This window comes from Protomyctophum bolini (assembly GCF_963924005.1).
Source record: "Protomyctophum bolini genome assembly, chromosome: 21".
NCBI classification, from domain to species: domain Eukaryota; kingdom Metazoa; phylum Chordata; class Actinopteri; order Myctophiformes; family Myctophidae; genus Protomyctophum; species Protomyctophum bolini.
Genome location: NC_137882.1, coordinates 29,219,015 through 29,244,847, shown reverse-complemented (window position 1 = coordinate 29,244,847; position 25,833 = coordinate 29,219,015). Strand labels below are relative to the sequence as shown.

The 25,833-nt window shown below is 43.4% G+C and overlaps 1 protein-coding gene across 1 annotated transcript in view; it reads right to left on the bottom strand.

Annotated features, from left to right (window-relative positions):
• Positions 1-25,833, bottom strand: part of LOC308336472 (uncharacterized protein) — a 58,655-nt gene that overhangs the window by 13,967 nt on the left and 18,855 nt on the right. Inside the window, exons 9-20 of the mRNA XM_080793837.1 lie at positions 24,056-24,229; positions 22,309-22,386; positions 21,943-21,954; positions 20,862-20,951; positions 18,670-18,723; positions 17,547-17,600; positions 16,854-16,907; positions 16,601-16,654; positions 14,859-14,909; positions 13,911-13,964; positions 13,252-13,305; positions 1,001-1,054 (exon numbers count right to left, since the gene is read on the bottom strand). Of these exons, the coding sequence (XP_080649963.1) occupies positions 1,001-1,054; positions 13,252-13,305; positions 13,911-13,964; positions 14,859-14,909; positions 16,601-16,654; positions 16,854-16,907; positions 17,547-17,600; positions 18,670-18,723; positions 20,862-20,951; positions 21,943-21,954; positions 22,309-22,386; positions 24,056-24,229 (783 nt within the window). The remainder of the gene's footprint in view (positions 1-1,000; positions 1,055-13,251; positions 13,306-13,910; positions 13,965-14,858; positions 14,910-16,600; positions 16,655-16,853; positions 16,908-17,546; positions 17,601-18,669; positions 18,724-20,861; positions 20,952-21,942; positions 21,955-22,308; positions 22,387-24,055; positions 24,230-25,833) is intronic.

The window sequence follows — 25,833 nt, the reverse complement described above, 5'->3', positions numbered from 1 at the left end:
GCATTAGCTCGAAGGCCCATTTGTTTAAGTACTATTTGTTTAAGTACAATTTGTTTAAGTACTATTTGTCCAACATCCTATAACTGACCACAACCTTTACCTCGCACTTCCTAATAACAGGGGCCATAGCAACATGTCCGCACGCGGACCAAATGTGTCCGTGGAAAAGACTTGGTCTTGTCCTTGGCGATTTTTAGATTTTCTGTTTTACACACCATTATAATGTTCTCATTAAGGATCATAACAACCACTTACTGAATGTCAGTGAGTGGTTCTAGCTAGTGGAGATGCGGTGTAACGACATGGATTTCAAAACAAATGTGTTCAGCGCAAAATGCTGCGTTCAAGTTCGGGAGACTTCGGGAGTCTGTTACTTTTTACTTTTTTCTGCACTATCTTTGCCATTGTTGCTGAATAGTGCCCAGAAAAAGGTATATATAGGTTACATGGTTAATACTAATAGTGAATGCAGAGTTTGCGTGCTTGTTTCCTGATTGTTTTGTTCCCCCTAAGGCCTTTCATAGAGCTACATAAAACATTATTTGCAGTTTATATGCGGAGTTAATGGGACACTGATTTGTGCCGCGGTTTCCACAACCTCGCGCAACCTTTGCCTTCTCCTATAAATGCCACCACAAGGTCGCTCGCGCGTCCGTCACGCGAGCGTTATTATTCAGTAAATAAAACAATTAGTGAGCCGTAAAACTAAATGCTTAATGAGGCGCAGCCTAATAACTTGAACAAATTGACCAACAACGGCTGACAGTATAGGCCTTGTGGTTAGAGTGTATACGCCCTGGAATTGCATGGGAGGTCGGGGCTTCGATCCCCGGGCCGGGTCATATACCAAAGACTGTAAAAAAATGGGACCCAATGCATTTGTCGCACGTGTGTGCGACAAATCGTACGACTTTGACGTTGACATGCTCGGCTTCATTGTGTGAAACTATACCCATGATTCCTCTCGTCTCTATACGTGTATTACGGTGGAAAGACTCACCGGGATGCCTTGAGGACCATCGACTCCATTCAGCCCTGGCTCTCCAGCATGCCCCTATGGGGAAAAGAAACAACACATGTCCGTATGTTTCAGAAACACTTCAATGACACATCCTAGTCTTTAGCATGTGCATGTGGACATGTGGACTTGTGCGATATGGCCACTGGACTTGTGGAATAATTATGGTCTCTGGACCTTAGTTTAGCACTTTGTGCATTGGGCCACGTGCAATAAGGGCTACGTGCAATATGGACAGATCATGTTTTGGTTTTTTTCTTCCTTCTCATATCCTTATTTATTTATTTATTTATTTAAATGACTACTGCTCAGCCCATATATACTGTCACTTACTGTAGCCTACTACTAGATGCGAAAATACTTTTTTGTGCTGTACAATAAATGTAATCTCATCTCATCTCATCTCATTATTCATTGTCTGGTGATTCTTTAGTAGATATGGGGGAATACGAAAAGTAATAATCGAAACGGTTTTGCAATTATGAGGAGCTTGGGAATTACTTTAGATTTTAATTAAATGTTAATAAAAAAAAATGCAATACTAACCCACCTCCACTAAATGCAGACAAAGTCATGCACATTCATGAACCGTGATGAAAGTAAATGTGCGCCGTCATAACAATATTAGTTATGCATTTTAAATGGGCTCAGACAGGGCTCAGACAGTGGCGACAGGACAGGACGGGTAGAGTGGCGGCTTGGGAAGCAGAAGGTTCCCAGTTCGATCCCAGGCTTCCCTCGAAGTGTCCTTGAGCAAGACACTGAACCCGCGGCCCTAATTGCTCCCGATAAGCAGGTTGGTGCCTTGCACGGTTTCCTACACAATCTTTGGATAAAGGTCGCTATGTAAATGCACCAATTATTTAACTCGTTCACTCACACTCTCCTGTTGGATTATCGTTCATGAGGTCTGCTACTTACTCCTTTGATTAACCCCATTTGGACCTGTCTGTGACTGTGTCACCTTATAGCTTTTAACCACTTTAGCCATTATTTTAAACTTTAGCTGTTTCAAAAATAGCAGATCTACAAGCTCCGAGGGCCGCACTACGAGCTTGTAGAAAAAGCTTGTAGAAAAATTGTGCAAAATGTGGCACAAATCTTTGAATATTATATTATTTCCCATTGAACGCTTTAAAGTCAAATATTTGCTTCTGGGAGCCCCCAGAAGCAAATATTTGACTTTAAAGCGTCACCTCGGGGGTGTCTATTATTATACTATTATTTTGGGAGGTCCCAAGATGATTTTCAAAAATAACTGAATGGCTGTAAAATGGAAATTGAGAGTTTACATAGTAGGCCTACACATAGTGCCTGCATAAACATTCCTTAATGATTATATCTGGTTTTAGTATATATATATATTTTTTTAATTATTATTATTATTATTATTTTCCTTCTCTATTATCAAAGCTGCTATAAGCAATAATGTCAACATTTTAATGATTGTTTTTTTGTTGTTGGTATTTAGCCAGCCAGCTAAATGGGTAGAACGCTCCCAAATGTTTTTGTCTCTGCAGCAGCTTTAAGGTTATTGTGGCGACCAATTTGTATTGCCCTAGAACACAACACTTTGAGATGGGGGTCGGCGGCCAATTACATATCATTTTTGGGCTCCTTGACATGAGATAGTTGAGCACCACTGTTTTCTTTTCAGAACCCTGTTAGGATTTAGAAGGTCCTTAGGTAGTATGGCTTAACATAACCGAATGTTGTTGGTTGTGGTCACATTTACCATATGGAATAATATGCATGCATATTATGTTATAGTTACTTTGACTGTCTGTAGTACCTATTTTTAATATCTGGCCTATGCCTGTAGGCTATATGTTTGACAGAAACCCTGTTCAGTTACTCAATGCGGCCACCAGATGGCCACGTCAGTTTGCATTTACATTAGGTGTCACATGACATGACACTTGCTTATGTGTACAGTAGCCTATGTGACTGACTGTATAGACACATTCCCAAACATTTAAAAAAATAAGTATATGTTGGTATTTATGATATGTTGCACAAGACACTGCAGAAGCAGAAGTGACACAATTAATGTATATTTGATATTTGTTGCTGATATTCATACTTATTCTTTTTCACGTGTTAGCATTATGTTATGCTTTAGCTATTGAAAAATAGCAGATCTACAAGCTCATAGCGCGTCACCGAGTGGCGCACTACGAGCTTGTAGGTCTGCTAAAAAAAATTAAATCGAAGAACGGCTGACATAGAAACATAGTTTTTTCAGAAAATTGTCAGGATATCAGGAAGACATTTTTAGAATCTGATCTCAGGTCAGAATGGGTTAAGTCATATAGTCTTTCTCTTTAATTTAATATGATTTAATTTAATTCACGGGACGCTGAAGTTTAAGATCCGTCGTCTTCTGACTGGCGGACAAAACATGTAAGCAGAACATACAGTGCTTGCTGCCGACGCTGATGCAAAGACAATGCTCATTTTAACAGACACAGACACTAGTTCAGTTTTTCCGTTTGAACTCGGAACTTGGAATGTGGCTTAAGTGCAACTGCATGGCTCTCTGGATTTACAGGCATGCATTTAGACATGGCAAATCTGTCCACTCCTACTGACTGCACCGTGGATTTAAAACAACAAACAAGTGGAACAGTACAGTACAGAGTACAGTCAGAGGCTACCATTTGGAACAATGCATGCAGCAGCATAATGAGGGGGCTTCAACTTGAATACAGACATTCTTCTGGGTTTTTCCATTTCCATTTTCTTTTTTTGGTATAGTATAGCTTAGGTTTATATCCACAATGACCTAGCAGCATGTGCAGTATACTTTCTTAGGTTTATATCCACACAATGACCTAGCATGTGCTGCATATAACCTCATACATTCTTAGGTTTATATCCACACAATGACCTATAGCATGTGCTGCATATAACCTCATACATTCTTAGGTTTATATCCACACAATGACCTATAGCATGTGCTGCATATAACCTCATACATTCTTAGGTTTATATCCACAATGACCTATAGCATGTGCTGCATATAACCTCATACATTCTTAGGTTTATATCCACACAATGACCTAGCATGTGCTGCATATAACCTCATACTTTCTTAGGTTTATATCCACAATGACCTATAGCATGTGCTGCATTATGTTCTTCGTCTGGACAGGTGAGAATGAACATTTATGTTTGAGACTTATTTTAAGTGACGGCGTGACCTAACAGACCAATAGTTAAATATATAACAAGAAATCGTCCTGACGTCAAACCCATAGTTGATGCTTTTACCAAGAGAGACATGTTATAACAATAGCTGAACAATTTGATAGAGATAATTCCCTTGTATACTTGTGTTCAATTAATGACCAAATAAAACCACCCATCCATCCATACCGCAAGGAGTGTTAGAAGATAGTAAATGGTGCATTTATATACCGCCTTTATCCAAAGCACATGTACGCCGATGGCAGGGGGAAACGTACTCATGCAAGGCACCAACTTGCTCCTCGGGAGCCGTTAGGGGTTCAGTGTCTTGCTCAAGGACACTTCGACACTAACCCAGGGGGGGGGGACCGAGTTTCGAACCGGGGACCTTCCGTTTCTCAAGCGACCACTCTACCTCCTGAGCCACTAACATAATATAATTATACGTTTAGCATGTGCATGGCAAAAAAACCCAAAATGCTTCAAGTGCATGAGTCACCATGCCACTTTCAACCTGGCGTCCCTATGATGGGTACACCATTAAAGGTGATTTATGTATGGCCAAAAACATCAAAAATAGACGATCTACAAGCTCACATACTGTAGATCGACTGTATTCGCTACTTAAGCACAGCACTTAAGTGCGGTTAAATGTGACACTGTGCAGCATACAACACTTTTCCTTGTTGCAGACATGGAGCATATACCAGTTCCCACCCATATATATTTAAACTGTCGAGCTCTCTTTTTGCGGCGGTGGCAAGGGGAAACGAGCAAATTAGTTTGTTTTCGTTTGAAGTGTCCTGCCACACTGCGTCCATAAACCCCCCTACAAGCAGCAGACCCCGTAATTACACCACGCAAGACTAGCCCACCGCGGCCCAATAAACGACAAGACGCCGTCACTTTCTGGACTGCAAGAAAACAGGCGAGCGCGCGGTGGGCCATGACAGGCCTTTAATGTAGGCCCGGCGGCCATCCCTTTGGCTTTGTACTGTATATATGCTTGTTGCTTCACCCTGACGCGTGTTGTTAAAGGACAGAAGGGCCGGTTATTGGTTGAGGTTTTCTGAAGCCACTCTAGCTGTGCTATAGCAGTGTGATGTCTGGCTAGAGAGAGAGAGCTGAGCCAGGGTTCAGGAGAGGATACTGGCTATAGCTAAACAGAAACGAGGTGATGTCCTTCCCCTTTTTTGCACTAGGTATGTTGGTGTGTGGTACAGACTAGTACTTAAATGTTGTACGGGTCACTGTGAGCCTTTGTTGTGTTGTGTTGTATTGTATTGTATTGTATTGTATTGTATTGTATTGTATTGTATTGTATTGTATTGTATTGTATTGTATTGTATTGTATTGTATTGTATTGTATTGTATTGTATTGTATTGTATTGTATTGTATGCTGCAGGGCGGGTCCTTGGGGTGCAAGACAAACTTCTCCTCCGGGAGACAAAATAAAGAAACCTTGAACCTTGTTCACAGCCTATCTACCCTCTATGATGCTGATATGGCCTCTATGCATGCACATCAGAATAATGTATTTATTTACAGAAGGAAGAGACGCCGCTCGACGTCACTTCCATGGACGCTTTCATGGCTGGCCTACAGTACCTCGCACTGGAAGTAGTCCCATGAATACTGCACGTGGCAGTGAATGGAGCCTCGAGAGTTGCATTGTTGTTAAACATCTGTGTTACTTAAATGTACAACAATTCTACACAATTAGAGAACGTAGAAGAACGTTTTGGGTCTGAGAGGCTAAGGATAAATAAAAATAAAAACGCAGGATAAATAATGTATACGTTGACAAGTGACTGTGTTTTCCTGAGCAGATGAAAACAACAGTGTTTTATTTCCTGTAGTGATACTCATCAGAGGTTTGGGATTCAGAGAAAAAAGCTCTCCTCCCGGCCCAAGGCTGTTTGTTTATGTAGGCTTGAGTGCTACACACATGCACCCACGCACGCGCACATGCACGCGCGAGTACACACACTGAGTCACACACAGTGGTTGGAATTGGGGATGCATGTCCTGGGCTAATGGACTCCTGGCTGTGTGTGTGTGTGTGTGTGTGTGTGTGTGTGTGTGTGTGTGTTGATGTTGGCAGACAAACAGAGCATCAGGCTTCCTGTCACACCACTAGGCCCTGGAACGCAGCCAAATGCGGTGTGTGTGTGTGTGTGTGTGTGTGTGTGTGTGGTGCGTGCGCTCGCGCGTGTGTGTGTGTGTGTGTGTGTGCGCGCGTGTGTACTCGTGAGGTCCAAATGTCCCCACAATTATAGTAGAATTTGAGCGTTTGACATGTGAGGCCAATTTGCCTGTTGGTTTTATGGTAACAAGACAAGTGTGTGTGTGTGTGTGTGTGTGTGTGTGCGTGCGTGCGAGGCAGCAGTACAGCTAGTAGTGGTGAAATGGGTTGGGGGAGATACAGTATGTGCAGTGATGTGTGATTATTGATTAACATTGACACATGCACAGGTGCACGCAAAAGTGTGTTTGTGTTTTGAAGTGTTTTCGTGAACAGGTAGTGCACACGAGCAGGCGCGCGTGTGCGTGCGTGCATACATGCATATGCGTCTACCTAAGAATTTGCTCACTCTCTCGGATACAGTAATTACAGTAGTATAGTGGTTGTTCATGAATGTTTCGCTGCTGCCACGCGGGTGACGCGTGGAGCCTTGGCGGGAGCCAAACGCTCCTGTCCCAGCTCCCAGGCCTTCAAACAACCACTCGGTACTAGTGAAAACACAGACTCCCTGTTTCATGCAGGTCTTTCTATGGCCGTCCTGCCCCAGCTGAACCAGCCCATGACACATGTGATGTGACATGGCTTATTAGTGGCCACGTTATAGTCGGCCACGTCCTGCCATTAGACTGTCAAGCCCACTTGGCACGCTAATGAATACACTGAGCATTTTTCTTTTTTTCTTTTTTTTAAAACTGGAACAAACAACAAACCGACACTGTACTTTCTGTACCATTAAAGAGCGTCGCAGCCCCACCCCCTTTCGTGACGACGAGAGGCCCGGAAGATAATTCCCCGTTCATTTTGCCAAAAGTATTTATTTAAAGACATTTAACCCTCAGACAAAGCCAACTCTTGTTGTGACTATAATCGTGACAATAAACACAATGTTTGGGGGCCGATCAAATAATTAGAAAGAAGAAAAACAAACGAACATATTATAGTGTTGTGTACCCTGCCCTTTTTTCGGGTGATTTCCGCATGTCGGACCTTTGGTGTGTCGGACATGAACTTGTGTGGATGTGGGCGTGTGTGGGGGGGAGAGAACACTGTTAAAGGTCATGGGCCATATGTGTCACGGGCTCACGGTCCCTTGGCCTGGCCTGCAGGGCCTATATGCTGTGGTGTACTGTACTACAGTCTGATAATCAGTCTAGTATTGTACTGCCCTGTCTGTGTGTTTCTCCCACAGATCATGTGGGCGTCGGCCTACTGGAGACTCCTCATTAGGTGCATTAGGAGCACCTGGCCAGTGCTCCTGGAACCTCTATAAAAGAGGGCTTGCCAGCCATTCTCTGGGTCACTCTCCAGATGACAGCACCCTTCTGCTTGTTTCCCTTTACTGTTTCATTTGAACACTACAACAATACCTTCACCATATGAACCACACATCCACACTGACACCACTGGTCTTACTGACTTCCACATCTCATACATTCTGTAAGCATTCTTTATATATTAAGTTAATATTATAGTTACCTTTTGTAAATAAACTATTGTTATTTTGAACACTGCTACTGCGCCATCCTCAATTTGTCATGGCCCACCGGGCCATAATATGTATTTGGCCGCGGACCCCTATCTCAACATATTGGGAAGGTATGGTTTGAGTTAAACATTTTCACTTCCTACAGTACATATTCAAAGATATGTCACAAATGTTCACAATTCTTCATTGTGCCGTGGTAAGAGCTTGTAGATCTGCTATTTTTGAATAGCCAAAGTACAACATAATAGGTTGAAGTGGTTTAAATCTAAAATCACACAGGACGCTTTATTCCTTTCCCATGTTTTTGGTTTAAACGACTGTGGTCGACCAAAGTTCCATACAAGTTAAACAAAACACCAGCATACATTTTAAACGAGGAAAGAACTGGTGTAAATCTTATGGATTTGCAGCCCCATAAGCTCCATGTCTATACAGTAGACTTCGCCAGGATTAGGCTGCCTTTACAGTTTGTTGTAATATCGTCTGTTTCTTGTTTTGTGTCTGTCGACGACGACGACTTGTTTAAAAAAAGAAATGTGCTGCCGTCTGTCTTGGCCAGGACTCCCCTTGTAAAAGACATGTTTAATCTGAATGGAACCTATATCCTTGTTGTTACATGGAGGTTAAAATAAAAATAATAAGAAAACAGTTTTATGTGCCTCTTAAAAGTGCAAAGTGATGAGGCCATATAACTCTGGACTTCTATTGTGTGAAAGAAGTGCTTACGTGTGTGTGTGTGTGTGTGTGTGTGTGTGTGTGTGTGTGTGTGTGTGTGTGTGTGTGTGTGTGTGTGTGTGTGTGTGTGTGTGTGTGTGTGTGTCCATACGCCCACAGTTGCACTAGTGTGTGATGATCAGAATCTAGAAACCCCTGAAGACCACATCAAAACCACCATCAGGCATGCACGCACGCACGCACGCACAGACACACACACACACACAAGCACGCGCGCACGCACACACACACACACACACACACACACACACACACACCACAAATCCCACCCCCTCGCCCACGCTTTCCCTCGAGGAATCTTACACATTGTTGTATATACACCATTTCATTAGAACAACAGGGAGTCTGAAAGTGTGTGTGCGTGCGTGCTCACGCACACACACAGAGTTCAGGATATCAACATACAGTACGACCTAATTATGAATGTAATTTTCTTTAGTTTTAATTTGTTTTGCTATATTTTTAACCCTCACGCCAGGATTTTACAACAAAAGCAATAGAAGATCTACCCGTAAGTCGCCACCAAAAGGGCGAGGTTGCGTGCACGCATCCGCCTGGGTGACAGCAGATGCACGGCAGACTGCTGGGCAAGCGCTGGCGCTTTGGCATGGGGAGGTCAGAATCATTGATCAACATATGGGATGAATACTGTACTGGCCATATGGAGCGTGTCTTGAGTGTACAGGGTATGATGAGGTCAGATCAACATTATGGGATGAATTCTGTACTGGCCATATGGAGCGTGTCTTGAGTGTACAGGGTATGATGAGGTCAGATCAACATATGGGATGAATTCTGTACTGGCCATATGGAGCGTGTCTTGAGTGTACAGGGTATGATGAGGTCAGATCAACATATGGAATGTCAGAGCCGGAAGGACAGGTGGGGAGGATCAACATACGGAATGTCAGAACAGCTCAGTTCCATAATATGGAACTGAGCTGTTCTGACATTACGTATGTTGATACTCCCCCCCCCCCTGTCCTTCCGGTTCTGACATCCATAATATATTATATGGATATCATTTGAGGTCAATAGACCTAATGTAGGAGCAGGACATGTGTTTGAGATATTGTGTATGCGAGAGTCGTTCTCAGTATTTCTGAAGGTATTGCAGTGGCCTAAAACCACTGGCAAAAAAGAAAATGCCTTCGGTGGACAGTGGGATATTAGTCTGTGCATCCAGAAGGAGTGTTGCTGTCTTATATTGCATTTATTCTTCTTAAAGAACATCAGGAAACAACACCGTGCCATCATAGATGTTTGTATACGGGACACATGTGGCAGCTTGCCTGATGGGCCTAAACATATGACACCCCATTGACTACATGGTATTTAGCAAACCGGCGTCTGGTAGAAATTATTCTCTGATCTTTAAGCCACATGAACCCTATAGCGTCCCTTTTCTGGCCATGTGTCCTAATGGGTGATAGCGGCACAACGCTATAGCTGATGCACATAGCTCTGCACGAGTCATAATGACGTGCTGTGAGCTTGTAGATCGGCGGTTTTTGATGGATATATTTGTGACTCTTTTTTGATACAGAGACAGTCATGGCAGCAAGACTAACTGTTCACATATGGCTGAAATAAATGTCAGAGCTGAAATCGACGTGTAAATATGAAATAAATGCAGTAGGTGTAATGTTAGAGACCACAGAAGTGAACTTTTCAAGCCATATCTCCCAAAACTGATATTTCAATTAGAAGCTATGATTCCCTGCGTCCATATGGCATAACAAAACAAAAATAAAAGTCCAAATGTGTCAAGTTTGGTCACAAGTTTGTGTCAAGGTTTCTCCTGGGAATTTGGGCGTCACTATATACCGTGACGCAGACAACGCAATGGCGTTGGGGCCCAGAGGGTCATTTGGGGCCCATGCACGGGTGCCCACCAGTGCCGTCGTTAATATAAAATTATAAATACATACAGACATGCAATGACAGTTCAGTTGACCAAACTTTGGCGGAGCCCGTTGGTGACTGCTGCTAGCACACACGTACACCCCCAACAGCTCTGGTGGAGGGGAGGGTATAGGTTAATAAGGTGGAGGAAGTCAGAAGAGGCGAGGAGGGTGCAGAGTATGGGCTCTCCCACGACGTCACAGAGCTGCTGCTGCTGCTGCTCTGTGACAGGTGTGTACACTTTCACAACTACTGTACAGTGTGCTGCTTTCACCCAGGTTGGGGGGGGTAATAACTCAAACCCTCGTGTAGTCTCATAGTTTAGTTTACGTGAGACCATTATGACATACACTACAAATGCGTGCACACGCACGCACGGGTCGCACACGCACGCACGCACGCACACGGTGAGTATACATGTCTCAGTGACAAATTGGACATGGGGATGACACGCCTTTACTGTAATAATTACCAAACACATGTAGCTTTGGCCAGCAGCCATATACTAAACTATGCAATTATAGTTTAACCCTGGGTGTGTTTTATTATTATTTTTGTTTGTTTTTACTGACAGAGTAAAATTGACACTGCAGGATGTTGCAGTGTACTGTTCTGCACTGGGGGGGAAATATTAAAGCACATACAAAAAATATATAAAAGTCTCACAACGTAGGCCTAAGTAACAAGGGGCGGCGGTGGCTCAGGGGTAGAGTGCCTGGATGGGAACCGCAAGGTTGCCAGTTCGAACCCGGGCTCCCCCAGAGTTACTGTCGAGGTGTCCTTGAGCAAGACACTGAACCCCTAATTGCTCCCGATGTGCTAGTTGGTGCCTTGCATGGTTTCTGCTGCCATCGGTGTATGAATGGGTGAATGTAATGCACAATCTATGTAAAGTGCCTTGGATAAAGGCGCTATATAAATGCACCATTTACCATTTAACTTCAGCAGAAATACCCTCAAATTGTCTCCGGCTTGTCCCCATTATGTCCCCAAACTCCCCATGCAGCCTGGCTGTACAGTGCATGTTTGTTGACCTGCTCATGTTTGTGTAAATGCATGTTTTCCAGTAAGTCATCCCTCCTGACTGCAACAGTCCTGATAACCATTACGACGTTCAACGAGCCCTGAAACTTGGACTTTTGTTTATCTTTGACTCAGCGGGCCGTTGCAGGAGCACTGCAGGGTCCCAAGAAAGTGGTAACAGTTAAAGGGACCGCTGGAAGAAACTGCAGCCACTCAATGTTAATAGAATGTGTAGTATAGATATAGTAGTAGCACAATTTGAAATTCGCACCCTATGGCCAGAAAAATAAGTGCTCGTTGTATATCACTCAACGGCCCTGCATGCGTACCACCTGTTTTGAATTTGCACATAATGGAGGAGGCAACAGGAGGTTGCATTTCTGATAACGAGCGCTTCCAAACTCTGACCACAATACATTTGTAGTAGTTCAAAACATGTGTACGGCGGGATTTATATTAAACAAAACCTTTTTGCAGTTAGAAAGAGGATAATTCAAGCTTTCCGTGCAGCTGCAATGTTGGTGAGTTCGACGTTATTTAATACAATTAGATAAGATAGGACTTTTCTGTTTGGATGAATGGGCTTTCAGTGGGAAGTTGCTCCTACAGTTAGCACCTTTCTGGCAAAGATGGCAGCTGTGTGCATATCTTCAATACTAGGCATGTAAGGCATTAGGCATTGGGCATGTAACAAATTTAAATCGATCGAAAAAAAACATATATATCGCAATGCGAGAAATAGCCAAAACAAACGAACAAACGTTCAATGTGTGAATGTATCATAGAGTATACAGACAGACAGACAGACAGACAGACGGCTGGCCGGCCTCTTACAAAACCACACCGTAAAACAGTTGAGAAGCGCTGGTATAGGACACACTGCTATGTCTGTATAATGTATTACCACAGCAAAATGCAAACCCATTCACACACACACGCACACACACACACACACACACACACACACACACACACACACACACACACACACACACACACACACACACACACACACACACACACACACCACAAATCCCACCCCCTCGCCCACGCTTTCCCTCAAGGAATCTTACACATTGTTGTATTACACCATTTCATTAGAATGGGAGAGTGACAATTTAATATGCAGGGAGTGTGAGTGTGTGTGTGTGTGTGTGTTCCTTCTTCACATGCTCAAGAACGCAGAGAGTAATGCTGAAAAAAAGGAGGTCTGGATTTGAAGGCTATGTGTCTTCTAGTTAAATATACTGTTGAGTCGAAATTCAGAGATGGAGCAAGAGTCTTCTATATGACACCTCAGATAACTACATCTCCCAGAGTGCACCAGCAAGATGGCTGCTCGTTTGCCTGAGCTGAAACACCTGAAAAGGCTGGAGGAGGGAGTCACAAACAAAGTACCAGAGACGAAGCAAGTCCTACTACTTGTGGGTTCCAAATCCAAGGAGGCCAACGGTATTCAACCTGACTAAAAGAACCAACCGATCAACAAGTGAAGCCAACATGCATGAAAAAGTTGGAAAAACTGAGTTGTTTCCTTTAATGTCCCTTGGAGTGGAACTTGGTAGAACTTGATATATACTGTAGTTAAATACAACTGCAACAATGCGACGAAACACGTGACGTAAAGATCTTTGGGGGTATAGGCTCACCTTTTGTCCAGGTGGTCCGACCTGTCCAGCTGCACCTGGCAGCCCCGGCTTCCCCTGGAAGAAAAAAAAATACCTCTTTAGTTTAGGCACAACACAGAGCAGAAGCACAACAGTCATAAGTTTTTTTCCAGAATTATTTATTATGGCAAGGACCCTTACGGGTCCGTTTGGTTCCATTTGAACACTCTCAGAGTTACAGACCTGTTATTCAGCCCGTAAGCCCGTAAGGGTCCGTTTGGTTCCATTTGAACACTCAGAGTTACAGACCTGTTATTCAGCCCGTAAGGGTCAATTTCGTTCGTTCCATTTGAACACTCTCAGAGTTACAGACTTGTGTTTCTGGTAATATTATTGTCCACTCATTTTGTAAGTCTGTGGCATCTCAACTGTAGGAGAAACGTTTCTAAACTAGAAATCAGGCATATATGCACAGGTGCGTATAGGCCAGTGAGCAGTAGAATACACCCCCGCACTGTGTATTTGCTCGGTATATACACACACACACGAGTATTTTTTTTCCTTCTTCATGCCTGAAGAAGGTCTGGAGGGACCGAAACGTTGCTTCATTAGAAAAGAAAATACTCAGGTCAAAATGGGTTTTAATACCCATGGGTTAGACAGCACATATATAGCACAAAGAAGTGTTTTATATACCGTACCGTGGCTCCAACCGGGCCTAGAGGACCCGTGTGGCCTTTGACACCAGAAGCACCCTGTACAGAATGAGCAAAACAATGGACACCAGTCAAAAACAACAGAAATAACTATATTAAAAGGGTCAAGTTATGAACATAAAAGCAATTATTATTACTCATAAGTACAGATGCACGATATTAAAAATTTGCCAGATATGGATATCCGATAATATGCACGGTCAAATTTGCCAATACCGATATCGATAGAATATCGATATCTCATAATATACACATAATGAATATTTACATTATTATTTATAGTGAGCTCAATGTTTTCTTTTTCCTTATCAAAGTCTTTAACGGTCACATTATTATCGCATCAATATCGGTCAATATCAGTGAAATATCTGTCAATATCGGTGAAAAGAATATCGGAAATATTTTTGATGTCGGTTCAATTACCGATATTGCATTTTGAATGAAATATCGGCCGATATCGATATGCTACCGATAATATAACTGCACCAAAAGCTACGCTAACACCAACATACTTATCTAGTACTTATGGTATCTAGACCCCTTACCCCTTATCCCTAAACTTATTTGCCATTTTTTTTACCATTTTAAAACATTTAAAAATAGCCAATCTACATAGACACGTTGTTAGCTTGTAGAGCGGCTATTTGTACTATTTTAAAATGTTTTAAAATAGTAAAATATAAGTTATGGGCTAAGGGGTAAGGGGGTGGCGCAAGATATAGGCCAGGGCCTAGTCTAGATACCACAATAGGAGTCCTTGAGAGAGTCCCAGGGGGTCCCCAGCTAAATGATAATTAGGAACCAAATGAACCCTTGTGGGTCTGTAACTCGGAGATAGAAATGCCATTAAATAGGGGGACCTAACGTATAGCCTAATTCGGGTCAATGTGGGGGTCCTTGACATGAAAAGGTTTGGGGCGTACATGTCCTTACCTTCTTCCCAGGCATTCCGACCGATGCTCCGAGGTTCATCCGTGCAGAGATCTGTATCAAACCATGTGTTAGGGCATTCACTTCTAGTCATTTTTACTAGTTGACTAGTTGCCTAGTTTACTAGTCGACTAGTCAACTAGTTGTTTAACTACCTATTATGAAAAAAAGAATAGGTTTTTTTTTTAAATAAATATTTGAACATTTAAAAACGGTGTACAACTATAATCTACCTGATTTTGAGGCCTACAAAATCGGGGGAAAAAAACTTTAAAAAATCAACTAGTCAACTATAGTACCAATACGGTCGACTAGTGGATTTACTAGTAAACTAGTGGACTAGTTGCTTAATGCCCTACCATGTGTCAGTCTTTGCTTCTTTCCTTTTTATTAATACATTATTCAAATCGTTGCTGTTGGAAGGAACCCTTAGTACTGTACTTCCGAAACTTCCGTTACTTTTGAGGAAAATTAAAAAAAGAAGTGTTCCAATGGATCCAATGTATAGTTATTATTTAGTCACAAGCTGATTGTGTCATTTTCTTTGGTTAAATAACAAACGAAAACAATAATACATTTAGAAATAGATTTGTTTAATTGCCGCTGTACTTTTTACTCAAGTACATTTTGAATTCCAGACTTTAAAAACCCATTCTGGACGGAAACTCCCTTTGATGTTTTAACTATAGCATTATGTTATACTTTAGCTATTGATCGTGAAATCGTGAAAATGCGGCACAAATATTTGAACACATATTCTTTCAGAAGACTTTTTTTTAAATGGGTTAAACATGCAAGTACTTTTTCCCCCCCACCACTGTGTATGATCAATATGTGACCAGGAGTACGTCTGTTTGACTCCAGTACTTGAGGTCATTGAGTAAACTGCCACTGCTATTGGGCAGACAGCTCTTTTCTGCTTCCCTCGACTGTGCCAGTCCCCAGAGGAGTCCCGCTCACATGTCACATGTCCCTGAACATGTGACAGGAAGCAGCTGGAGGCCAGATGCCATTAAAGAACTAGACAAAACATGAATGCATTCATGAACTGTCCTGTTCTGGGTTACAAATCCGGACCATTTGGAGGACAATTCTGATGTAAAAAAAAAGTTGCAGGAAGATGAAACCGTTTTAGAAGGTTGCAGGGAATAATATGTCAGCTCAGGAAGATTAGCCATGGGGCAGACAATGAGAACAAGCATGAGCAGTGTAGAACCGTTAGCAGGAGTCGTTGTTGAAACCGTTACCAGTGTTTCGGTACTCCTTGCTATAACGTCACGTGTGAAATGTTTCCTTCTGGCTATGATTTTTAGAATGTCTTAGAATGTTCTAGAAGTGAAGAAGAAGGCGTTTGGACCTCGATAGGCCTTCCTGAGCGTTGGCAACGCTGAGGAAGGTCTATATCAGGTCGAGAGACGTCCGTTGATTGTCCACGAGAGGTAAATAACCATGTGAAAAGGACATGTATTGGGTGCTGGCTATTCTATTGCATTATTGAGCCCTGCGACAAAAGACTTTTGTCGAATATGGATTGAGCGGGCCTTCTGCTTTTGCAGATATTAGATATTAGTATAGTTGTTGAGAAATAACAGCCCCGACGGGATGATTAAATGTAAGCCGATGTGTTTAATCATCCTGCATTTACAGTACGCCGCGAACCAAGCGGTCATTATCAAGAAATAACAGGCATTCCAACCAACCAAGCCGTGTGAGAAATACCCAAATCATTAAAAAAAAGGCCTCACCCTGGGTCCTGGTGGTCCCGGTTCGCCTTGCAAGCCTGACTCTCCTCTCTCTCCCTGGATATACAGGAAAAGGACCATGTCAAGACAGTATAGTACGAGTATAAGGTACACTTTGCCCCCCCACCCCCCCAATGCGTCTGCGTTGTTCAATCAATAGCACAACGGTGGAAAAGCCTGACTTTCAGTGTGACGGGCCTGATAAGCACCGATTCTTCCTCAGCTGCCGTGACGCCTCAATCAACGAGGGACTCACCTTCATGCCACTTAGGCCGGACTCTCCTCTCAGTCCAGGTGGGCCAAGCTCGCCCTGTCCAACCAGAGAGAGACATTTGCAGACAGCGACAGTTAATTTAGTGTACAGGCCGTCATGCACGCACACACAACACACAACACACACAACACACAACACACAACACACAACACAAACACAAACACACGCAAGCACGCACTGGTTGCTCCGTCACTAAGTGCTGCTTAGTGACGTCACAAGAGGAGACGTTGGCTAACTATGCTTTCAGTGAACTATAACTTGGCCTCTTTAGATTTTTGAATGCCGTAATTCAAATTGTAATTATTATTTCTTCATCTTTTTTTAAGGTGTTTTACCGCAGTTATCACAGTGTTTTGAGTGGATGTGTATGTCATTGTTGATGTATAGTCAACACGATTTGTTGACATGCTTTGCATGTTATTGTGCCTGCGAGCACCCTCTCAAAAACGAGATGATGCATATCCTCCAAAGTAATTTCAAATAAATCAAATAAACAAAATATAAGAGGTTCTTTCAAACCCCATTGCTCATCTAGTTGATCCTTGTAGGGATACATTACATTAGGCATTTTATTCAGAGTATTAGTGGAACGGACAGAGCCAGAGTCGCAGCGATGGATGTGGTGCCAGGGCAGCTCATTTTTTAGCTCATGGCATGAAGGAAGACGCTTGTCACCTTTTCCCCTGGGGATCCAGGTGCTCCAAATTCTCCAGACTTCCCCTGCTTGCCCTGGGGAATAGCATAGCAGACCGACAGAATGGGGGAGAGCAGACAGACAGAATGAACACACGTCACAACGTGGGGCGTTGGCATATTTTTACAAGACCATAAACATAGATGCAGTGGTTCTCAAGCTGTGGGTCGGGACCCCCAGGGAGGTCACCACTTGATATTCTGTAGGGGTCACCACCAGATGATAGTGAAGTGACAATTTAGGGACTTTGAACAGCTTTTGTGCTAAAGACAACAGGTGGTACGCAGGGCTGTTGAGTAATATCCTTAACGAGCACTCCCAAACTCTGACACAAAATATCATGCGCAGCATTTCTGGACAGGAAGTAGCGCCTCAAACTATGTCTACGGTGGATTTTTATGAAACCAAAACTTTACAGATTGAAAGAGGATAATTCAAGCTTTCCCTATACCGCTGCAATGTTGGTGAGTTTGACGTTTGACGTTAATACAATGATTTGAATGAAACTTATAGTTGTAATAACTTTCAGTAACACTAGACATATATATTCTTGCAATAAGTTGTATGACAAACACAACGGGTCCTATATGCACAGCAGCCATTTTGGAAAGAACTCTTCTTCCTATACTTCCGGGCCCCTTCCCGACTTCCTTAACAGGTGTTACCGATGATACTAATGAGGCTCTGTTCCATTTAGTGTACTGTACGGTGGTTGTCAAACGTTTCTAATGGACTCCCATAACTCTGAGAGGTGTACAAACTTGGTGTCATTTTGTAAACTCTCAGTCCCACAACTGTAGGCTATACGGGGCCATTTGGAACCCACTCAAGGACACGTTGAGACCCATTGGTGTAGCAGAGTGTTTCCAGTGAGCCAACGACACGCACAATAGCGGCACCCTGACTCTGGTTGACCAGAACGGCATATAGAGCCTTCATTAGTATCATCGGTAACACCTGAGAAGGACGTAGGGAAGGGGGCCACGACGTTCTATATCCAAAATGGCGTGTGTGTCGTCGGGTAGCAGAAATTGAGGTTAGACTATACAAACAGAATCCTTTAGTCTCTGCTGAGCAGAACTCATGACGGACGGGTATACTTACGGGCTTTCCGTCGGGGCCTGGTGGTCCTTCCTGTCCTTTCTCCCCCCGGAGACCCTGTATAGTGTCAAAACAGCCAATATGTTACTAATAACAGTTGCAGCTTAATTTGCAGCATGAGTCATCTATAAACTATAAGCTCTTAACTTCACTACTTAAGCCATTCAACTGAACTGTATACTATAAATGGTGCATTTATATAGCGCCTTTATCCAAGGCGCTTTACATAGATTGTGCATTACATTCACCCATTCATACACCGATGGCAGCGGAAACCATGCAAGGCACCAACTAGCACATCGGGAGCAATTAGGGGTTCAGTGTCTTGCTCAAGGACACTTCGACAGTAACTCTGGGGGAGCCCGGGTTCGAACTGGCAACCTTGCGGTTCCCATCCAGGCACTCTACCCCTGAGCCACCGCCGCCCCTACTATGATTAAACCCCCCTCCCGGACCACTGGTTGAGAACCACTGCTACTTATTTGAACTGTAGAATGTATGTGGATGGCCCAGAGATGGCTGGCAAACAGACTCATTAGACTCATTAGGACTGGAGGACATTGCATTATCGCGATGGAACGACTGGTCTCCACATTCAGAGGGTCGCGTGCATGCCAATCTCTGACCCCCTACAACTCTCATGCTTGAGAATGGCTGCATTGGAGTGTAAAGATTAGCATTAGATAGAGCTATAGGTGGTCTGGGAAGTGTGGTCATTTTCCTATAGCTGATGGATAAGGAGGGGGCTGCTGAGATTGTTTCCCACATCCTCAGAATGTGATCGTGTGTGTATGTGTGTGTGTGTGTGTGTGTGTGTGTGTGTGTGTGTGTGCGAGTGAGAGTGTGTGCGTGTGCGTGTGCGAGCGTGCATGTGCGTGTGTGGGAGGGTCCTGTGTGATTTGTATCCTTCACATGTGGCTTTGTTTTGTCGTTGACCTGGGTGGACTTCAGTGCACATGAGCACACACACAGTGGTGTGGTGGGCGTACGGGCGTGCACGCGCACGCACACACACACACACACGCACACGCACACGCACACGCACACGCACACACACACAAGAGCGTATGGGCCACCTGATGCGAGGACTGATTTAAAGGACGACAGACAGAATATTGTACTGTCCCTGTACCTCTCTCTCTCTCTGCACAATGCACAATATATATTGCTCGGTGTTGGTTGGCATTAACTTGGGGCCCGGGGGGGGGGGGGGGGGGGGATAATTAAACTAAAACTATAGTGTATCGGCAAAAAAACAACACACGGTCGGGGAGGTGTGGGAATCTATAATGGCGAACGAGGAACGCTACTGAGCTGGCTGCCAATATCTGAATCTGAATCTGTTGTCTTCTGTTGTTCTCTGTTGTTACTTGCGTGCGTGTGTGTGCACGTGACGTTCCGTGGTACCGGTAAAACATCACCATGACACCACTGACGATGGCTCCTTATTGGTTGTTGATGGTGACTTAACTATAAGGTACGTTTTAGGGTTGGTCAACAACGGGTCTAAAGGATTTAGAGCAGCAGTTGTAATAGACATTACAGTTAGTTAGTATAGCAGTACTTGCGCGCTCTGCTTGCACGCTCTACAAGTGTACAAATCGAACCAAATGGAACGGACTCAGACTCTCAGAGTTACGGACCCTTGTGGGAATTGAGCTATCAATTAGCTATAGGGACCTCCTGGAACTGCCTCAAGGACCCCTGCAGGGGTCCCCGGACCCCACTTTGGGAACCACTGCAGTAAAGCATTGGGGTGCAGGCTCAGCGTCGCTCCGGGGCTGTTTTAACTTCCTCTTGGCGGCATGTTGGAACGCAAGATGGATTCAATCAAAGTATCATGGAAATCCCTATGGGAGAAAATGTCATGAAAATGTCATGCCCGTCTGATGTGAGCTGAAGCTTGCTTGGGCGTCACAGCGTGGACCTTCAGAGTGAAAAGGCCTCTGGAACATCCTCGAGTTGGGCCCGGCCATCACATATTATACGGACTGTGCTGACTTGAACCGTCTTAACCTGAACTATAGAAAAACCCCCGGTTGGGATTTGAAGAAGGCCTAAAATGGCAAATCCACAGCTGGACTGGAGGCCATGTTGTCGCACGTGAGGAATGCACGGGGCTAAGATTCATGCAGGAACCGTGCCAAAAGCATGGTACTGTGTGTGTGTGTGTGTGTGTGTGTGTGTGTGTGTACCATTGGTCCTGGAGGGCCGGGGGGCCCAAGTGGCCCAGTCTTGCAGTCACATTCCTCTTCCTCCACGGTCTCGGTTCGGTTCAGGGGACACTGAGGACACACAAACACGTGGAATTTGTCACAGTGTAACATTATGAGGACACACAAACACGTGGAATTTGTCACAGTGTAACATTATGAGGACACACAAACACGTGGAATTTGTCACAGTGTAACATTATGAGGACACAAACACGTGTCATTTGTCACGGTGTAACATCATGAGGACACAGTAGTGACAGTACTAATGAAGTAAAATGAAAATATGAAAGGGCAAGGCGACGGCCCTATAGGTACAGTTAGTTGAATCGTCAAAACTCCTGCATTTGATCATGCATTTATTCCATTAGATCAGACCATAGACCATTTCATGTGCAAAAACATTCGGTAAATGAGTTAGTGTATACATTTCCCATGAATAGCCTATAGCCACTAGAATGTTTTAGTTATTACATAACTTAATATGCTTGGCTGTATATTCTTCTTGGAAAAATATAAAAAAGATACTCCCTATGGAAAGGCTATATTATTCTACTTATATTGACCAATTAGTATAATTTATGCGCAGGTCCGTTGTGCCTTGACCTCTGTGTGCACCGACTGCGGCGGGCACGCATGTGGGCTATAGCCCCTCCCTCCCCTCACTGGTGCGAAACCGGGTAGGAAAGACGGGGAAGCGGCCGCTCTACCCCTGAACGACTGCCAACCCCTATAGCATAATGACATTGTGCGACGTGACCTATATATGTGTTTTAACTGTAAACCTTTTTAATTGCGTTGTTTATGTCTCAACACGCTGCAATCTAAATGGCCCCATAAGTGACAATAAAGGTTTGAAATGAGTCTAATAACTTCAGCCACGCCATATTCAAACCGCATTTATTTTTCCCACATGTGCCACGAGAGAGCTGTCGTTGTGCTAATAGCGTCGGGCGCTATATGAGGCTAATGTGATGGCGTGGAGTTGCAGTGTGTGTGTGTGTGTGTGTGTGTGTGTGTGTGTGTGTGTGTACTGTGCGTGTCTGTCACTGTTAACACTCACCCTCTCGTCGTCCTGCGAATGAGAGAATGAGAGAGAGGAAAAAGAAGCGAGAGTGAGACAGTGTGAGAGAGAGAGAGGTTTACATGAGACAATAGTTACATTTTTTTGTTCTATATCCATCCGACTATACAAACTCTACCTGTTGAAGCTGTCACAATTGTGTGACAATTGTGTTATTTCCTTTTGTTTTCCTTTGATATACTTGTCCAATGACTGTGAGTTCAAAAATCATAATCTGCAGTGGGAGTGCATTCCAGTGTGTACTACTGAAACTATACTTTGTGTAGGATGCTATCGTGTTCTATAATTGATAGTTTATCTAATTTTCATGAGACGTGTCTTATGGTAACGGTATAGCGGACTTACCACAGAGTAGATCTCACACGCTGTCTCTCTTTCACTCTGGTGCGGGTCGCAGTACAACCGCAACTTCTGAAGGTCCACCTGAAATTAAAAAAAATCACACTTGTGTGAAGTGATGGGGCGCCAAATGTACTTATATCGGCCACATGACGTCTTACGTTATTTAGTGCTCTAAACATGAAAGTCCATAGACTTGCTCTAAAGTGCTCTAAAGAAACACAATAGATAGACTTGGTTGCCATATGACATAATCTTCAAAAGCCAGGCTGCTGGCGCCCCTCAAAAATAGTTGATTCATGATATACCTTAATGTTTAAGATATGTGTTGAATTCATAAGGTAAGCTACTGTGAAGAAATTAGGCAGACAAATGTACCTGTCATGCAGTATTTGTCTAGTTGTCTAACTAGACGAAAAAGTGTTGTGTAACATGTATCATTCCACGAAAATAATAGCTTAATAGCTTTAATAATAGCTACAAAAAATAAGAGAATAGCTTTTAATAATAGTTTTCGGTTGCAATTACTACTATGCTGTGCACGACCTCACAACAACTTTTGCACTCTTCCCGTTGCTTTTTGACAAATAATAAAAACAAATCTCAATGGCGTTTCATTGGTGTGACAGCCTGTAACTTGTGGCTGCCAATGGCTTCCGTAAAACATTTTACACGACATGCAAACGCCTTATTAGTGGTTTCATTAAGCTCTGTGTACTAGATACCCTGCTCTGACTTTGGTTATTTTACAATATATGGTTACACACGCACGCATGCACGCACGCACGCACGCACGCACGCACACACACACACACAGTGTGTCTGGCATGATCCCTAGACTCTGTAAAAACTATAGCCTATGCAAGATGGTTTTATGCAGCTATTTGCAGTGAAATAGGTATGTTTTTAGACGGCTAAAATAATATCTAAATGGCCGATCTTAAACCCAGTCCCAGGGGTTCCCAAACTGTGGTGCGTGTACCCCTTGTGGTGCTATAAATATATTAACATATTATGCCAATTTATGGCGAGTATATGCAAAATATAGCCTATATGCTGCATAATATGCCATATTCAGGTTCCTATATGTGCATATATATGTGTATAAATAGGAAAATATACTTCTCTATAGGCCTAAAGTTTATGCCATTTTATTTACATGTGGGGGGTGCATAGGTCAGCTAGGTCGGGAGGTAACGGGGGTGCACGGTCAAAAGGTTTGGTAACTGCTGCAGTCGACACTTAAAAAAGCAGCAAATCAACGTCTAAGTTAAGCCTAGTGCACTTAACATGTACATGTGAGTTTAGTACCGGACATCAGTTCTCATCGAATAATGGCATTACTGAGAAATGTCCATGTGCAAATGGCAATTGGAATTAATTTGTTGAATTGAAAATGCTAACAAGACTTTCTCATGCAGTCACTGTAGCGTATAGCGTCAATTCAAAACATGGTTTTAAACTATGAACCTTTAGGTGTGCAATTTCAAACCCAAATGTAAAAGAAAGGCCACAGTTGTATGCCTCTGACAGCAGTTGCCGCTTACATGCGTGTCTGTTCAGAGACTCATATATAATGAATGAGGCCTTTGATCTCTTTGCCAAAAAGAGCGTGAATTGTGGGGCTTGTAGGATCGTAAACGGCCTCAGATTTTAATGGATTCATGTGAAAACAGTTTGCTATAGTAACGCAGTAGAATAGTAACAGCAAATGTACATGCACATTAAAATAAAGGGTGGTAATAATAATCACAGCTATGCTGGTGTCTGTTCCTGGCCTCTTGGCCACTTGCGTCTGGCCGTTGATATAGATGGGCGCCACCGTCTCCAGAGTGACCTCCTCGATCCGCTGGTCGTCCAGGAAGCTGATCACCTGCTGCGGCCTCACCACGAGTCTGAGCTGGTGCCACTGTCCGTCGAACAGAGCCTGAGTAGAGAGAGAGAGGGGACAAAAAAAATGAGTTAATTAAAAAAAGAACTGAGCGGTGCAACTATACATGTATTGTTAAGGTTACTGTACTGTACTGTGCTCTGTACTTTGATTATATTTGGAAAAAACCCTCGAGAAATGACAGAGTTATACCGCCGGGCGTTCCCGGCAGGGAAGGTGCCTGCAGGGCTCGTACTGAAGTGTACTCTATGCAACTTTACTCTGTGAGGTGCTATACTGGCCACTTTAGGTGTCGTAGCCGTCCGTGCTCGGACACATACGTACACATACAGATACAGTACATACATAGGGACACACATTGCTGCGTAATGGAGCGGAGGCACCGCTCAAATAAATCACTAATCATTGGAGAGAGAGACAGAGATACTGAGACAACCTCTTCCAGACAGTGGATGCCAATGTAAAGCACAGCCATCCATCACTTCCACAACACAAGAATGAATAAGGTTCGAAAATGTAGCTTGGACTTCTTCCTCTACATATTGTGCAACATACACAGAGAATACATGATCATAATACAGTATAGCGGTGAGAAACAATAAGAAGGCACACATTAGCTTATCAATGTACATTGTGCAACAGTTTCAGAAGTGTGGTGATACACACACGCACGACACATCTAACTGTGCAGGTAAAGAGCATGATGCATATTGCATATTGTAATAAAGAAAACAGCTAAAGTCTAAAACAATGGTTAAAACACCAAAAGGGGTAATTCCCATCCTGAATGGGTTAAGGAGTTGAGCATAACACAGGTACATGCAAAGGAGTGATCGAGCGAGCGTCACAGGAGCTCGCCTGGCATCCAGACAGTCGAGTCACCAAACAAACAAAACAACGCCAGAACACGCATTAAATCCCGTGAAAACCACGGTCACAAACCCGTGTCCACCGTTCCGTTATAGTTCGCCAACAGCGAAAGTGAACAAATCCTTTCAGGCATCAATAAGCCAGGGGGCGGAGAGCTTAATAGTGACCGCCGGTGTTTGTGGGGGGAAAAAAAGGCGTAGCGGATGTTGTTGCTCCACTGCGGAAAAGACAGCTGCGCGCTCCAACAAAACGTTTTACATGCACTGTGGCAGATTTCCACTGCTAAAAGTGAAACTTGGTGATTTTTTGGAGAAGGAAATGGATTTATCTGAGTCTCCTTTGATGATGTCTTCTACGGTATACAGCCTACTACTTAACTAAATAACTATTTTCACTTATTTCCGTGAGTTACCGCAGTCTAACTCATTCATACCATTGATCATGAACAGTGGTGGAAACAAGTGCTAATTTTACTTAAAGATGCAGTGATGTTTGTACTTTTTCTGTTTTGCATGTGACTATGGAGTTAACATTACTCAGTCTAATAGACCCCCAGATGTGGTTATAGAATATTCAAATATGTCTTCCCTGTGTAGTTTTGGTTTCTTCCTGAAAGCTGAAAGCCTTTGAGTCCAAGGGGCCGAATCGAAATAACACCATTTTAGTGACATCATAACCCTAACCCCTCCCTCATTATCACACAACATACAACAGCTGTGGGCGAGTTCAGGTGGGTGGTGCTAAGGTGAAAACCCGGTATACTTAATGAA